Below are 17,113 nucleotides of genomic sequence, written 5' to 3'. Positions count from 1 at the left end.
CGAGGGACATGCAAAAGATGTTAGAATTCTGTTAGATGAATGTTGTGGAAGAAGATCTTTGAGATAAGATGGAGCTTGATCATTAAGAGTTTTAAAAACAAACAACAGAATCTTAAACTGAATCCTAAAATGGACCGGGAGCCAATGGAGCAATGCTAAAATTGGGGTGACACGCTCATATTTCTTGCCCTGGCCTTGCAGGAATTCAATTCATCCATCCATCCATTCATTCATCTTCTATACCGCTTAATCCTTTTCAGGGTCACGGGGAACCTGGAGCCTATCCCAGGGAGCATTGGGCACAAGGCCGGGTACACCCTGGACAGGGTGCCAATCCAGCGCAGGGCACACAAACACATACACACACTCATTCATACACTACAACCACACCAATCAGCCTACCATGCATGTCTTTGGACTGGGGGAGGAAACCCCCACAGCACAGGGAACATGCAAACTCCACGCGTACATGGTCATCAAACCCCTGGACCCTGGAGGTGTGAGGCGAACGTGCTAACCACTAGGCCATTGTTTCAAAGCAGCTTTACAAAAACATATAAACACAAGATACAGATTTTAAGTGTGTGAATTTATCCCCATTGAGCAAGCCGGTGGTGACGGTGGCAAGGAAAAACTCCCTAAGATGATATGAGAAAGAAACCTTGAGAGGAACCAGACTCAGAAGGGAACCCATCCTCATCTTGCTAACAACGGATAGTGTGAAATTAAAATAAAATTCATTATGGTTTTTACATGACGTGTTTGTTAAATTTTGCCACAGCAGAAACCTTGGGGAAGAATCACATTCAGTATGGGTGTGATGGTCAGGGGTGCACATACTTTTGGCCACATAGTGTTTTTGACCCATATGTGTGTATCTGTAAAATCATCTCACATATTTTTGTCCATTTTCTTGTGTTTATCACTGTAGGATCAACAATAGCTAGTTAGCATTCCAAACAGCAGATGCTTTTATCCAAAGCAAGTTACAAATGAGGAAATACAAGCAAAGCGATATATCAAGCAGAGAACAATACAAGTAGTGCCACCATACAGTATTTATATTTGAGTTCTAGAGAAGCAAAGTGTGCAGAGTAGAGGTACAAGAGGTGTGTGGGATTGGCATTTTAGGGGTTAGTTAAGTGTTCACAGAAGAGGTGGGTCTTTAGCTGTTTTTTGAAGATGGTGAGAGATTCTGCGGTCCGGATTGAGGTTGGAAGTTCATTCCACCACTGATGGACTGTTAGTGTGAAGGTTCTGGAAAGGGACCTTGAGCCACGCTGAGTAGGCACTACAAAGCATTGGTCGTTAACCGATCGCAGATTGCGTGAGGGAACGTAAGTCTTCAGGATAGTCTTGATACGGACGGCTACAGGAAGCCAGTGGAGGAAGATAAAGACTTCAGCTTTTTAAACACTGTCTCTAACTCTGGTCATTTAACAAAGCACAGCATGCTAGTTCTCCTCACCATGGAGTAACTGTTGGAAATCAAGTTTGTTCAAAGAAGCACCATAATGTATAAGTAAGTAACGTTCAAGCCCACCTGCATAAGGCGTGGAGAAACATGGGCACACAAATATGTGCACACATACAGCATACGTGTTTGTAGTAAGCACTTATGGCTAAAAAGAAAACCTGACTCTAAGCTTAACACACGGTATAAACAAGTGTACCTGAGGGTCCGAGGAATTTTGAGCCATAGAGGCACTGAAATTGGCTCCACTAAAACTGCTGCTGTTGATAGCTGAGATTCCCACTGCCAGGTTCTTGGATGTGATGGTCAGGGAAGGACCATCAAACTCAATCTTCTGCACAAGCATATCCATGGTTTTCAGTGCCCTGAAAGAAAGGGAAGAAATGACATAATTTCAGAGCACTGTGCATCAAATTTTATACAGAAATTCCACACATCGATATTCAGACTTCAGATGCAACTACGACAGTACTCCTTAGACGCTTGCATGCATCAGGCAGAGTTTAATGAAACCAGTGGCGTGTTTCATTTATGCAATATTCTGACCTTAGATTTAAGCCGATTTTTCTTGCGTGAAAGTGAAGTCCAGCGCCACTATCTGACAGTTTGATGTAAGTACAGTATGTCATGCTGAATCATAAATACACTCTGAACTATGGAACTGTGAAAGTTGAGGCCATTATTAAATGCATGTATGTAATACTATTAATCAGTACTCTCTCTGTAATGTCTACAAACAGATTAGAGGAGATAACATATTAATGTGACACGTTCTGAAGAACCGATTTTTTTTATGGATAAAGTTAGGTTAAGTGCGTGGTCAGCTTATCCTTCAAACCATGGTCATATTTCTTTACATGTGCTGGATCAAGTTCTATTTTATAGGATACCAAGTAATGAGTGTGGAAACCATATTGTAAAATTAAACCAAATGCGCAGTGATTAATGTAAAAATTACTACTAGGACTATCCATGAAGTTTATTTTACATCATATTACATTTGACAGCAAAGAAAAAACATAGAGTCTGCATTTTCTATCCCCCAACTGTTTTTCAGGTTTGACAGAAAGTGCTTGTGTTTACAGGAAGTGGTTTAGATGATACTGAAAACCCCGGTGTTTGAAACGTGATTTGCATTAGAAGGTTTCAAAATGTTGTTACAAAGTTGTTGAACACACTCCATTGTCATTCTTTAACAGCCAGAAAAACCTACATTTCTGAGGCAGCCAGCTGTACGGACTCGGAGCTGATCATCACGTTGGAAATGATGGTGACCACAGTGGAAGCCAAACTGACATTAATTCGGGCCACATTCACCAGCTTCGTCACCACGGTAACAACCTTTGACAGCTCCACAGTGGAAAGCTCATTGTTTGTGATGTCGGCAAGTTGAACAGCTACCTCTGCAGCATTTTCTATTTCAAACAGGTATATGTGACTTAATACATTCATCTTGAACTTTGATTATTCTGATCATCAACAAGAAACAAATAAGAAACTTCCAACGATAAAAAACCCTCCAAAATGTCACCTTGTGAAACTTCAATGTCTTCTATGTCTTTGCAGTTCATGAGGTCTGGCTGGTCCCAAAATGATGAATAATTTTCTGGGCTGATCATGCTGAAAGAGAGAGAAAAAAAATGTGTTCACACACATGTTCAGGGCAAGAATGAGGATCTAGAAGATTTTTTACTTTGCAAACCCTAACATTACTGAACATCCATAATCAGTGCAGTACTGTTCGGTTATACTGTAGAGTCTATTGTCTACACACCATGTTCTAGATGCATTCTGTTCTTTGTAAGGGAAGCAGGGGATGAAAAGAGTGACTGATGGTCTGCTCTCTGGCCATTTATAATGCAGTGGAGTCTCCTCCGCCAGACAGTTTTCTGGAGAAGCAATCAGATACGTCAATTATATGGCTGCACAACATCACTGTATACAAACTAGTAATACTACTAATTACTAATAATTAATTTTAAGTATGATAGTTTTATTGCAAATACACTTTACAATTTAACTCTTAATTTCAATTCAATTCATTTGATCAATTAACACATTTATAAATTCTATAAATGAATCCTGGAAAAATTAGGTGTTTTAGCTGAAGATCAAAATAACATCTTAAACTTTAAAAATCTATTTTAGGAGACTTAAAAGAGACGTAAATGTTACTGGAATTTGATTAAGATTCATACCGACTGCGTTTACGGCGATATTATCTAATGTAAAGCTGGCTGTAGAAACACTCTTCAGCCTGTTCTTGATGTCAGCATCTGTTAGAAGTTTGCCTGTAGTGTTTTTGTACACCAGAACGGCCTTATAAGTGTATCTGGAAAAACACCACCACCAGAGATTAAATCCCACACTACATAAGTAGGGTACCGTATAAAGTTAAGGTCATAAATTTACATACAAAAATTAATAATTTTTTTAAAAAAGAGAGAGATCATAAAAATTGCATTTTGGTTTTATTTAGTACTGTCCTGAATAAGCTATTTCTCATAACAAATATTTACATATAGTCCACAAGACATTCACTGATTCTCAAGAAGGCAACACGACTCATTAAGAGCCAGGGGGGTGTAAACTTTTGAACATGATGATCAGTGATGATCAGGCTCTTAATGTGTCATGTTGCCTTCATGAGCGTCAGTGAATGTTTGCACTTTTTGTAACAGTTGTGTACAAGTCCCTCCGTTGTCTTCAGTGTGAAAAGATGGATCTCAACATTATATAGCCGCTGTTGGAAAGGGCTCAAATATGCAGAAGATGCTGGAAAAGCAAAGAATGTGAAGGACCTGGAGGTTTTTTCTGAAGAACAGTGGGCATTTTAACTGCTCAGGACAAACAATGGACAGTTGTTGATCATCAAGGTAACAACACACAGTATTAAGAATTAAGCGTATGTAAACTTTTGAATCTGGTCATTTGTGTAAATTCAGTTATTATCGTGTCTTGTGGACTATGTGTAAACATCTGTTATGTGAAATTGTTTCTTCAGGGCAAGACAAAATAAAAACAAAATGCAATTTTTTGATCCCTTGTATTTAAAAAAAAAAGGGGGTAAATACTGCAAGGGGTATATAAGATATAACTAAATGTATAATGCTTTACCTCCTGCTTGTAGTAATGGAGGAGTCAGTGCCAGGTAAAATGCTGGGAAAAAAGGGAAATTCATATACAGATGCATCTCAAAATATTCAAATATTGTGGAAAAGTTATTTTTTTCCGTGATTGAATTTAAAAAAATGGAACATTCATATATTTTGGATTCATTACACATAAAGTGAAATATTTCAAGCCTTTTTTTTTAATCTTGATGATTACGGCTTACAGCTCATGGAAATCAAAAATCCAGTATCTCAAAATATTAGAATAAAGAATTTATAATACAGAAATGTCGACCTGAGAAGAGCTCTAATTAACTCAAAAATTAGCTCAGCTAATTAACTCAAAACACCTGCAAAGGTTTCCTGAGCCTTTAATCTCTCAGTCTGTTTCAGTACACAACCACAATCATGGGGAAGATGAAAGTAAATATTGCATTTCATTTGGAAATCAAGGTTCCAGAGTCTGGAGGAAGAGTGGAGAGGCACAGAATCCAAGTTGCTTGAAGTCCAGTGTGAAGTTTCCACAGTCAGTGATGATTTGGGGTGCCATGTCATCTGCTGGTGTTGGTCCACTGTGTTTTCTCAAGTCAAGAGTCAATGCAGCGTCTACCAGGAGATTTTAGAGCACTTCATGCTTCCATCTGCTGACAAACTTTATGGAGATGCTGATTGCCTTTTCCAGCAGGACTTGGAACCTGCCCACAGTGACAAAACTTCTAGTAACTGGTTTGCTGACCATGGTATTACTGTGCTTGATTGGCCAGCCAACTCGCCTGACCTGAACCCCATAGAGAATCTATGAGAGACACCAGACCCAACAATACAGAGGAGCTGAACCTGGGCTCAGGTTGTGTAGTGTCACAGTGGTGCCACACCTCAGTAGTGCCACAGGCTGACTGCCTCCATGCCACCCCACACTGATGCAGTAATTTGTGCAAAAGGAGCCCTGACCAAGTATTGAGTGCATAAATTGGCCTACTTTTGAGGTCGACATTTCTGTATTATAAATTTTTAATTTAATATTTTGAGATACTGGATTTTTGATGTCCCTGAGTTGTAAGCCATAATCATCAAGATTTTTTTTTAAAAAAAGAGAAAAAAAAAGGCTTGAAATATTTCACGTTATGTGTAATGAATCTAGGATATATGAAAGTTCCACTTTTTGAATTAAATTACAGAAAAAAAGACTTTTCCATGATATTCTACTTTTTTAGATGCACCTGTAAGAACAATGATAACAACAACAGCATCAATGTAAATATCTGTTGATATCCAGTGACATCAGAAGGTTAGCACATCTGTCTCACCTGACATTAGATACATAAATAGTGTGGTTCCAGTCCTGGAATGTTTGGTTCAACTGTAGGAAGGTACAAACAAACAAGCACAAAATATATACTCATGCATATAAGTAAACATGTATTATCACCAGACGGTATTGGAATCCAAACCCAAATGTCCTGGCTAATCACTATAGAGATATACAGTAGATATAGAATCATACCCATTGTGTTATGAAGTCATCTGTGATGGGTAGGTCATCTGATACTAATAAAGAAATCCTGTAGTAGGTAAACTCTGAAAATTAAAATAGGAATAAAGATCAGTTTAATAAAAAAATTAAGCTGACATTAGTTAGTAGTGATAAAATCTTTTAATAGTGCACTAGTTGTGTGTAGCACAGCAGTAGGGAAATAAAGAGACAACAATGAATAAAATACACCTTATTTCACTATTAGTTCTAAATTTTGATGCACACTCCTATAAAACAAATTTTTTTAAAAATTAAATAATTTAATCCTATTCACTTGTTTTTTAATTGTATAATCCAGTTGTCCAAAATTGCATAGTCTTAATCATTTAAAAGGCCCATATCATAGAAAATTGTTTTCCTTAATCCATGCCAATCACATTAGACCCAACAGCAAAATAGTCTAATTCATTATAGTTTCAATTGCAGGAAATTGTTTTGCATGGTCTTTCTCAGTGATGTTTGCTGATAAATGAGACTTTTTTAGCTCCACTCATGTTCAGTGCACGTGAATCGAAGAGTGCTTTGGCAGAATGTGCATTGTGATAACGTCACATGATGCGTCTTGGCCCAAATCTGCAGTAATTTTGAAAAATTGCAAGCTCCTCAAAATATTGCTAAGTGTACTTGATTTTACGTTCACAAAATTGCTGCTTACTGGAGGGACTGGAGATAGATTTAGTTAGTGACTACACAATGTAAACACTGAACAGTAAACAGTATGATTGAGGTACTGTGGCTGAATACTGCTTCACATCAGTATGCGTAGTATCTGCATTTTCCTCAATTTGTACCGTAGCTCTTGATACTGGAAATGAATAAACATCCCACTTTTGTAGTATTGGGATAGATTTAAAGTTACCAACATTCAAGAATATATATGATCTGTGAGTTTGGGGGCCTTGTTGGTGTACCATTACAGCTTGTTTGTTTACGCAACCATATTATGGTGCATTTGTTTAGCACACGTCTTTATTTATCTCCTAATTTTTTTCCATACAGTTGTACACATGTTGCAGGCCAGGGCATGGTGTGTAATTACACTCGTGAAAAATTTAACCAATCAATTCCAAACGCACACTCAAAACAAGCTGCTGCGTATTTCAAAAAAGAGATTGTAAAATGGTTTTGTAACACTTTTTTTTTTGGCACATTCAACCATGCAAACCTTATAAAACGGAAACATTTACAATATGGGCCCTTTAAAATTCAAAAGAAACACAAGCATTTTGTACAAACAAATGCTTTTATACACCTCAGAAAGTGCTCTGATTTAAGCGGTCTACTGCTATGCCCCACAGCCATCACAAGATGGCGGTCATGTTTTATATTGTTAGTGTAAGACTAACGCTCAGTGCATCTCTACTCCATGCCAAAACCTTCTTAGGAGACTTCAGAAAGAAAAATGCATTCACCATAAGGCAATATATTTAGCAACACGTTGTCACACAGTATTTTCACTTGTTTGTCCAAGCAATTATTTTTTTTAAACATGTGAAAGCAATTTTCAGATTTAGAAATTATATATACAGTATATGGTCTCCTAAGAAAGTTGAATAATGAAAAAAATAAAACCTTAAACAAAAATCACAAGAAGAACCTACTGTAGCGTGAAGAACATACAGAAATCATTTAGTTTTTTGTGAAAGCTATTGTTAATATCTTTCTACCCCCCACTAAAACACAATCAAGATCCTTCTAAAATCTAGACAAAAGGACAGGCTGATTATTTCTTCCCTTTAAACCAACATTCTGTGTTCAGAAGCAAAGATATGATTAGGAAGGTGCTACATCGCTTTCTAAGGTCTATGTCATTATTGGAAAACATACTGTTCCCGGTTGAAAGTCCACAATGACAAGAACTGTAAAACGTTTTACATGGGCATGGGATAAATTCAGGGGAGTCTGTAGTGGTTCCATGGGTGGCATCAGTGGGTACAGAGTAAAAGTCTGCAACGATTCCTTTTGGAGGGGAGGCCAGAGGAAGCGTGCCATTTGTGGAGACAAAGGGCGGGTCGTAAGCAGCCGGGGGAGATGGATGTATTTCTCTATCTGTGGTGATGGGTTGAACAATGAGGACATTGTTGCTGTTGCTGGAGGGCTTTGCTGATTCATTCGCAGGCCAAAAAAGCTGCTCTGTTGCTGAGAATTGAACATGTTTAGTATCCTGAAGGTCTTCAGTGTGGCTTCTTGCAATGCTAGTATCTACTGGATGAATGTCTAGACCAAGGCTATGTACACTTGCTTCTAATGTTGAAGGCCATGACTGTCTGCTGGGAAAGGTGGAAGCATGATGAAATCCAGTGGTTACTTGAGAAATACCTGACATATGGTCACGTTCTGCATTTGGTAAATGTGGTACATCCACAGTCAAGATTGATGTCATTGGGGAGATTGAGCTGGAGATCAGTGAGCTGCCGTTGCTCAACAGCTTAGATTGTGAGATAGTCAGTGTATTGGTTCCAGTGTGCTCTGTAATGGCTGTACGGCTATATAAATGTATGGATACAACTGTTCTATCTTGAGAGTAAGTGCTTGTTGGATTAATTGGATGGTAATCAGTGTCAATGCTGGCAGTAGTGCTTATGGTTTTATAAATCTGCATGCGTGGTCTACTAGTGCTAATGTAATTTTCACTATGGGTCCTTGTGCACGTGTTGCTGTTGGCTGATCTGTCAGGAAAAATGTGTGTCTCATCAACAGTGGCAGATTCATCAAAATCCTGAAACTGAAAAGGGAATATAGATTCGTCTGCAAGCTGCAGCATCACTGAATAATCTTGAGAGTCATCAATATAACTTGAACTCCCCTTCACATTCTGAGATACAGATGGTCCTTTCTGGAAGTCCAGAGGGACAGATTGTGAAAGGGATGGTGATAGTAATGAGACTGTAAAAATCCTAAAGTCAGACAGGGCTGCCTCAGTTCCTGTGTAGTCCCCAAGCTCAGTGACACTGTCCCCTTCTGTGGCCTTCAAGGCATCCAGTATATCAAGAGATAACATGAAACTAGAGTCAAAATTGTGGTCAGAGATTGAGCTGAACATGGCCAATCCATTGTCCCTTTGTGTTCTCATTTCAAAGCTTGAATTAATGGTTGATGAAGGAGAGCTGCCCCATTTGTCTGTCATTAAGGGTGTTGTAGCATGTGATAACTCAGAACTGCCACTGACAGAAAAATGAAAGGCATATGACAGACCCCACAGATCGGCCATTGATGGATTATTGTCTTTTTGTCTGTTTAAGCTCCTGTATAGAGTCTCTAGTGGTCTGTTTACATGCGATGGCTCCAGCCCCTGAAGTGAGTGTAATTTAGACTGGCCAACCACCAATGATGCAGCAACTGTACCCTCAGTGACCAGGTAGGAAGCAACAAGGCTAGGGGTACTCAAAGAGTCAAAGTTGTTATTGTGTGGGTTTTGGGGTGGGATAAATAGATTCTCTGATTTGGGCAGAGCCAGGTCACCACTGTCTATTGAACCGGAAGCAAGGAAGCTTTCAGAAGTGCCAAATGTTGGAGCTGAGGAAATAGCAGTAAGTGACAATGGACTAGGCCTGATGGTGTATTCATGCTGAACCTCCATGGCAGGAATAGAGCTGATATGTAAAGTAGGATGTGCCTCTGCTCTTAGGGGATAGCTACTTTTGGAAGGGTACTGACCTACTGTCAAAGGTTCTGTAAACAATCCTGTTTGATAAGGGATATAATCAGGTGAATACTTCAGAGAGGCAGCTATGCTAGGAGTGGTTTCTGTAAATTTATACTGTGTTTCTGACATCACTGTCCTTCCATAAGTTTCCTCTAAAGTTCCAGTCTGAACATGTGAAATGACTGTGGGTTGTAGCAGAGGAGACACCTTGGTACACCCTTGTAGATACCTCTTAACATTTGTAAAGATGCACTGAGTACCTGTAACCTCTGGGAGTTCCCAGCGCACAGTGCTCATTAGCCCTGAGTAGGTTGGGGATATTGCTGGTCTTGAGTGGGAGAGAGGCTCTGTTGCTTGTCCAGATTGGCTCATTTGAACATCTGACCCTCCTGGAGCTTTGATAAGCATCATGCTGTTCTGTGTTTCAACCTGCTCAAAGGGGGTATTGTCTGTAGAAGTAAGAACATTTGCCATTTCTAACAATGATATGTTTGGGCTGGTAGTGGCCAGGCCTTCATCTAGAGAGTAGGTAGCATCAAATTCAAATAAACTGAAAATATTCTCATCTAAATCAATATCATATAGAAATGACTCTGAGGCAAATCCTGATGGAAAATCGAGCTCTTCAGAGCTGTTCTCGTTGCTCTCACTCAGGTCCCACTGTGGAGTCAATGACTTAGCCTTACGATTACTGACTGATACCACCTGGAAAGACTCAACGTTTTTAGTCTGGTTATGTGGCCACAGTACATGGGTATAGGTTGGCCTTCTAGTTGTAAAGTTTGTTTTCTTGGCATTGGTTAGTGTTTCATGAATTCTCGGCTCAGGGGACATGTATGTCATACTTTTCGTCGGCAAGGGAGATGCTTTAGTCATATGTATAGCGGGGTATTTAGGAGCCTGTGTTACTGCTGTCTCTGGTTTCTTTCTTACAGGCCAAATGAGAGGGGTGGAGATAAAGCCAAGAGAGGTTTTGGAACTCCGACCAGCAGGAGCGACTGGAGGCTGAGAAGGGGGAGGAGCAGAGGATATAGCTGCTGAGCGTGGAGGTAGCCGCAGCAATGACCAAAAAAACACAGCTGTCCCTTTCTCTGTGCCAGCCAATGTCATTGGGAATGAAGAAAGCAGGTTGTTATTGATCTTTCTGACAAATGTTATTATGACCATATACAACAGTGACATTAAACATTTTGTGAGTTTTGTGACTTGTAATGAGATCTGTAGATACATACATAAATGCATCAAGAATGGCAGGATTCTTAGTATATTGAAGAAGTTATGAGTACAAGTAGAAATGTGGAACTATTAGTGCTAGGCAAATTCAGCAGATTTCAGCAAGTAAAGAACATACCAACCATGTAAGGGTTATTTAGGAAAGGGTAATGGGGAATGGAATTTTTAGTAGGAACTAATGACACTTGTGATGAAGAGATGAATTAATTAAAAACAAGAACATGGTTAATAAACAAATCAATGACAATAAAAAAAAACATGAAAGAAAATAGCAATTATTCAAATTAATAAAAAAAAAATTTAAGTATTAGGACAGTGACAATTTTTGTAACTTCTTGTGAAATAAAGCAATTATTATGTTAAATTAATGACATGTATGTTCATCCTAGACCTGGGATTTATAATAATAATAATTTAAAAAATAATAATTACAGTTATGTTATGACATCCATACAGCCAAGTATATCACTGTAAGTTTGGAGCCTCAGTAGTAACTGACTGACTCCAATCTTTTTTCAATTAATCATACATAGCTAGCCAACAGGGCTGAATTTTTGAGTACCTCCCCACCAGAATGACTCATTCTGCCTCAGTGCCATCCTCAGATGGTGTAAAACAACTGTGTTTGTCTGTGGTATCTCCAAGTGCTTTAACTTTCATATGCACTGCACATAAATCCCTCCTGCACATCAACCATGAATACTCTAAAGTATTTTACAAACCACAGGGAATACAATAATAATTAAACAACTCAAATTCATCATGCCCAAAAGAATGCACATAAGTCAAGATTTGTCCAGGTGAGTTAGGAGTACACAAAATGGCTCAGATGAAGAGCTTTCAAAATATTTTCTACACTCCAAATTATAGATTATCTAGAAATCACAGCATTTTTTACAGAGTTTGTGCAAGACATAATTGGATATGCTGTCAGCAGATCTGAAAGTTATTGCCACATTGAACCAAGAAAGATCCAACACAGAGATTTGGCATCAAGTAACTATTAATACAGATTACAACTATTCAATTAGTTCAGTGTAGGGATTCTAAACCACAAAAACAAATAACTTGGTCAAATAAACATGCTCATAAGATAGCTAGCTATGTTACATCATTAATGCTTACATCATTAAGTTATAAGCCAAGCTGATAACTTTTTTTTTAACTGCCTGTCAATTTATGTTAACATTTATGGACTGTGGAAATATCGAAGCACCTGAACAAAAGAGATTTGGTGTAACTGTATATCTATGGTGTAACTGACAGTATGGATTAGACAGTGCTTAAGCTTTTATTGCTGATACTCAGATTTGGGGATTTTGATGAGGATGTGGATAGAATCCACAGCCAAGGTGGAGATAGACTGAAAGCTCCAGCCACTTCTTCTGAAGATGGCTAGGGCTGCCACAAAGCCTAACAGCAAAGTCTCCATGGCCAGCATTGAACTGCAGACTGTGAAGAAGTGAAGGGCACAGGAAGCAGTTGATCAAGCAGAAGCAAGGTTGTGGCACAGAAGAATGGTGAGACCTGTAGCTGCAGGTCATGCTGGGCTTGGACCCTGGAACACATCTTTAACTGTTGCCCAAAGGCCTTGGAATGAAGTGCTCAATGCAAAAGCAGATGCCTTCTGCACAGGTATCTGCTTTTTTTCTGCCCACAGTAAGCAGGCCCATCCAATGAAGCAGGTTATTACTTTCATGAATGTGGGGAAGAAGCTACTATTGGGTTACAGTAACCAATATGTTTATGTCTGCTTGCTAATAAGAAATTATTTAACTTATCTTATGCACGTAACCACTAAAGAAATAATTTGCTATCATCTTATTACTAGGTGTAGCTATAAGCATGGTGGAGGTACTGTAGCTTCAGGCATTATCGCTAGTTCATAAGTTCATAACCTAACAAAAAACAACCAAAAAGTGTCACTGTCCAAAAATTAGGTTAGAGAAAAACAAAGTAAGTCTGAAGTAAGCCTGTGAGATTGTTTATATTCTATCGCATAACACCCTGTAACCAAGGTCAAAACAAGTGTCTAGAAAAGAAAGAAAATCTAATGGACTGTTATCACTGATACTAAGTGATAATGGCTGTAGAAAAACCTACGATATAAACTGACAAGGACTTAATGATGAATAAATAATCAGTTAGCACTGTGCTATCAGTGGACAGAATATTACTTTATAGTTTTAAAGTACTTAACAGGTTCATAGAGTGAAGGCTATACAATACACAACAACTAATGCTTAAAGTACTGGTACAACAGTGTACATATAAGAACAACATCTGGGGAAGAAAAAGAAAACCCCTAAGACATCAGCCTTTGCTTCATTCACTAGTCAAGCTTGGCAGCTCGGCATAATATATATAGCTTTGCATACATCCCACTGTGAATATAAGCATAATCAAGACTTCCATGATAAATCAAGAATTCCATGAATACATTTGGCTTACCATTGCTTGCATGGATGGATAGTGGGTTAGTAGCAGCAGCTGTGGATAAAGCATGTTTTGAGTAATTGCTGATGAGGACAGAACAGGTTAACAAATAAAGCTGAGGGTGAATCAACACATACACCATTAAGACAACACAGATGTGAAAAGTAATGCAAGGCATAGACTGGATATTGAAAAAAGTCTACACACCCTTCCAAAATCTTTTTCCAGCTTTAATGTGATATAGCAACCATAAACATATGGAAAACAAATAAAAATGTTTTAGGGGGAAAAGAAAAAGGCAAAAAAACTGCATAAATATTCAACCACATTCAAACGTATCCATTTGTCATGGATATGCCGGAAAGGACTTGATTCCCATCAGCCACTGCACCATATTACATGACTGGTTCCACCTGTCTCTCTGTACCTTGCCACAAGTTCATAGTTGCCATTTTGGGTTTTGTTTTTGATTTCAATTAAACATTAAACTTGAGTCTGCAGTTGCATCTGCCTCTACCTACTTCAGCTGACAATGTTCAAAATTAATTAAAGTGATTAACTCCAAATAAAGATCAGCTGTTTCTGTACAATGTTCTTGACATCTTCTTGATTTCAATGTGGCAAAATGTGTTATGGTCTGATGAGACAGCTCATCACCCAAAGAACACCATAGTCATGGTGAAGCATGGTGGTGGCAGTATTGTGCTATGATTCTGCTTCTCTTCAGCTAGGACTGGGGCTCTTGTCAGGATAGAAGGAATCATGGATAGCTCCAAATACCAATCTACAGTATTTTGGTACAAAACCTGCAGGCATCTGTTAGACAGCTGAAGATGAACAAAAACTTCTTCTAGCACAACAACAACCCAGTCAGTGCCCAACCCTAAATCCTAGCAAAAACATGTGGAATGACTAGAAGACGGCTGTGCACAGGAGATCCGCTTGCTATCTGATAGATCTGGAGCAGGTTTGCAAGGAAGAGTGAGAATAAAATTGCCAAAAAAAGAGTGTACATCCAAAAACACTGACTGCTGTACAACAAGGGAAAATTTGATTTAACAAGGTATTATTTTAAGGTTATTGTAAAAAAAAAAAATTCCCCTCCTACACTGTTTCTATTTGTTTGTCACTTGAATGTTGTTGGGAAAAGATCTGACATGATTTATATTGGTTTCATCACAAAAACCTGCAATTTGAACAGGGGTGTGTAAACATTTTATATCCACTGTATAGGTTCATGCTTATTATGGTGACTTGCCAAACAGCACCTCTATTCCAGCCATGTGTGTTTTTTTATATTGCAATGTTAGTGCTTTATTTAAAGGTCAGGTCTATGCCACTGTATAGGTTTAGCTGCTCACCAGTGAATAGCAGCATGGTGGTGCTAGTATTCAGCTGTTCTGGTCATAAATATAGCACAAGTGAAAAATATCTGTGTTTAAACTTCTACTGTAATCATAAAAACAGACCCATTTTATGTGCTAGTAACTTGTATATTTTCAGCTCACAGAAGGAGAATTTGATTAATATATATCACGTATAATAAATCTTTGCCTACTGATCGCAGCAGTAAATCTGACAGTACTGAACCTTACCAGTAGGTATGCTGGTGGTTGTTGGAGAAAAAGCTGTAGCAGATGAAGTAGTTATAACTAGTAATGGCACAGAGGCATTAAGTGGTTAGAACACACATGCTAGTCAAAGTATGTTTCTGTTTCAGCAGAAAAAGTACAGCGCTGTGAAAATGCTCCTGCTTACCAGAGGTTGTAGTTAAAGAAATGCTAGGAGTGGTCGTGTATGAAGTGGTTATAGGAAGATCTGACAAAGAGAATGGAAAATTAATGAGGCCATGCATCCACATCAGGACAATCATGCACATGCATCCGCATCAGTACTTGGAGTACCTTTAATGTAACATGTAGGTACCACAATAACCCTGTGAAAAAAGTGATTTTTGACACTACCGCTTAATAATGTGACGTTATAGTACACGGTGGAATAATATAATTCCTTAATTTCGAGATTAACGCTTCACTTTGACCTAAGTTACCTACATAAGTGTCTATATACTTAGACAATGTCATTGTGGCTGCGCATGAAGTCAGTCAGTGTTGGTTATTGTAGGGGTGCCAATAATTTTTAAACCAGTGTTTTGTAAATGCATTACTTACCTACTTACAATTGATTGTTAACATAAAACTATATTGAGTATATTACCTAAAAAGCTAGGACATAAGCCACAATGAAAAAAATTAATTGCACTAATACTCATACTTGTATATGTGACAACAATGGCTGTCTTTCTTTCCATATATTTGTTATTCCTATATTCATTTCTGATCAATTTGATGAAAGGTGCCCATTGTATCCTACATTCCAACAAGTCATACATTATGTATGGTATTAATCAGGCAGATTAGTCTTCCAGCATAAAACTGAGCATTATATTGGACAAGTGATGGACTTTTAGGGGGCTTTCACACTGGCAGTTTAATCTGAAACAGCGCACAGTTTGCATGTGAAAGCTGTCATGTGGACCAGGAAGCGCACCGTGGTACAGAACCCGAGACTACCTGTAGGACGTGGTCTGAGTTCAGTTCAACTGGAACTGAGAAGTGATTCCCGTGAAAGTGAACGCAACTCGTACTTGGGTCCACACTTGTTCAGGAAGTGAAGTATCCTGTGTATGTGTTTTAGCCGATGATGACATTATTAGTTTCTAAAACACACGTGCACCATGAGTGGCAGAGGGACACTGTGGGACACAGAAAAGGTCCACTGCTGTGCATAATAGCACCAAATAATATTTTTTTAAAAAAATATTTTTTAAATATGGTGAGTCACGTTGTGTTCTCCATGCACATCTGTGATGACGTAAGATGAACCCAAATGCACCGGGGTTTCTATAGAATCAAGTGAGTCTGAAATCAGACCAACGTTGCGGGAACAATCGCAGCCCAGACTCAAATCACTGCAAACGTGCCCAGTGTGAAAACCACCCTAATAGCATTAAAGTTTTGCTTCTCCCAAATAAATAAATAAATAAACAAACAAACAAACAAACAAATAAATAAATAAATAAAATGTCATCTTGGGTTTTTGGGCACACAACCATTCCAAGAGTTTAGGCAGAATGGTGCAAAAAACAAATAACATTTAACACTGGCATTCAGGGCACACCCAATGAACCTCCATGAGCACAGCAGTATGAAAACAGTGAACAATGTATAATGAACAGAATCGATCAAATGTTTATCAAAACAAAATATGTATTATACTCAATTTTTTTCATATATGCATGAGAAAATACCCACACCCACACAAATAAACAGAAAACACACTGTTCTGTCAAGAATCTGGTTATATCTACCTCTAACATGAAATCTAATAATGATGTGTCTTAATGAAAATGTCACTGTGCAAAACTGCCACACACACCCCTACAGTATATAAATAAAAAACAACATGGGAATTTTATGATCCGTCTTATTTTGTTAACTGTATTAAGATTTAGCAGATTCTGCAAGGGGTATGCAAACTTTTGGGCACAACTGTTTATCCATTATACAAAAACGAATGAATGTATAATTCCAGCATTAAGTGAAGCTCCTACATCGGTTACATCAGGTGGTAAAATGATGCACAGAGACGTGGGAAGGTGTTTTACACTGGGGGTG

At 38.4% G+C, this 17,113-nt stretch overlaps 1 protein-coding gene across 18 annotated transcripts in view; it reads right to left on the bottom strand.

Annotated features, from left to right (window-relative positions):
• adgrg6 (adhesion G protein-coupled receptor G6) overlaps positions 1–17,113 on the bottom strand; it is a 44,350-nt gene that overhangs the window by 10,361 nt on the left and 16,876 nt on the right. For 9 of the 18 annotated variants that reach the window (XM_047159662.2, XM_017457489.3, XM_017457481.3 and 6 more), the window contains 11 exons: positions 15,195–15,254; positions 15,032–15,088; positions 13,452–13,490; positions 6,092–6,165; positions 5,895–5,947; positions 4,592–4,633; positions 3,673–3,806; positions 3,249–3,363; positions 3,006–3,094; positions 2,688–2,889; positions 1,674–1,839 (listed from right to left, as the gene is read on the bottom strand). In XM_047159662.2, the coding sequence (XP_047015618.1) occupies positions 1,674–1,839; positions 2,688–2,889; positions 3,006–3,094; positions 3,249–3,363; positions 3,673–3,806; positions 4,592–4,633; positions 5,895–5,947; positions 6,092–6,165; positions 13,452–13,490; positions 15,032–15,088; positions 15,195–15,254 (1,031 nt within the window). The remainder of the gene's footprint in view (positions 1–1,673; positions 1,840–2,687; positions 2,890–3,005; positions 3,095–3,248; positions 3,364–3,672; positions 3,807–4,591; positions 4,634–5,894; positions 5,948–6,091; positions 6,166–13,451; positions 13,491–15,031; positions 15,089–15,194; positions 15,255–17,113) is intronic. The other 9 variants (XM_017457565.3, XM_017457594.3, XM_017457611.3 and 6 more) reach the window with 4 other exon arrangements.

Source organism: Ictalurus punctatus, chromosome 2, assembly GCF_001660625.3.
Source record: "Ictalurus punctatus breed USDA103 chromosome 2, Coco_2.0, whole genome shotgun sequence".
NCBI classification, from domain to species: Eukaryota; Metazoa; Chordata; class Actinopteri; order Siluriformes; family Ictaluridae; genus Ictalurus; species Ictalurus punctatus.
This window is presented reverse-complemented; position numbering and strand designations above follow the sequence as displayed.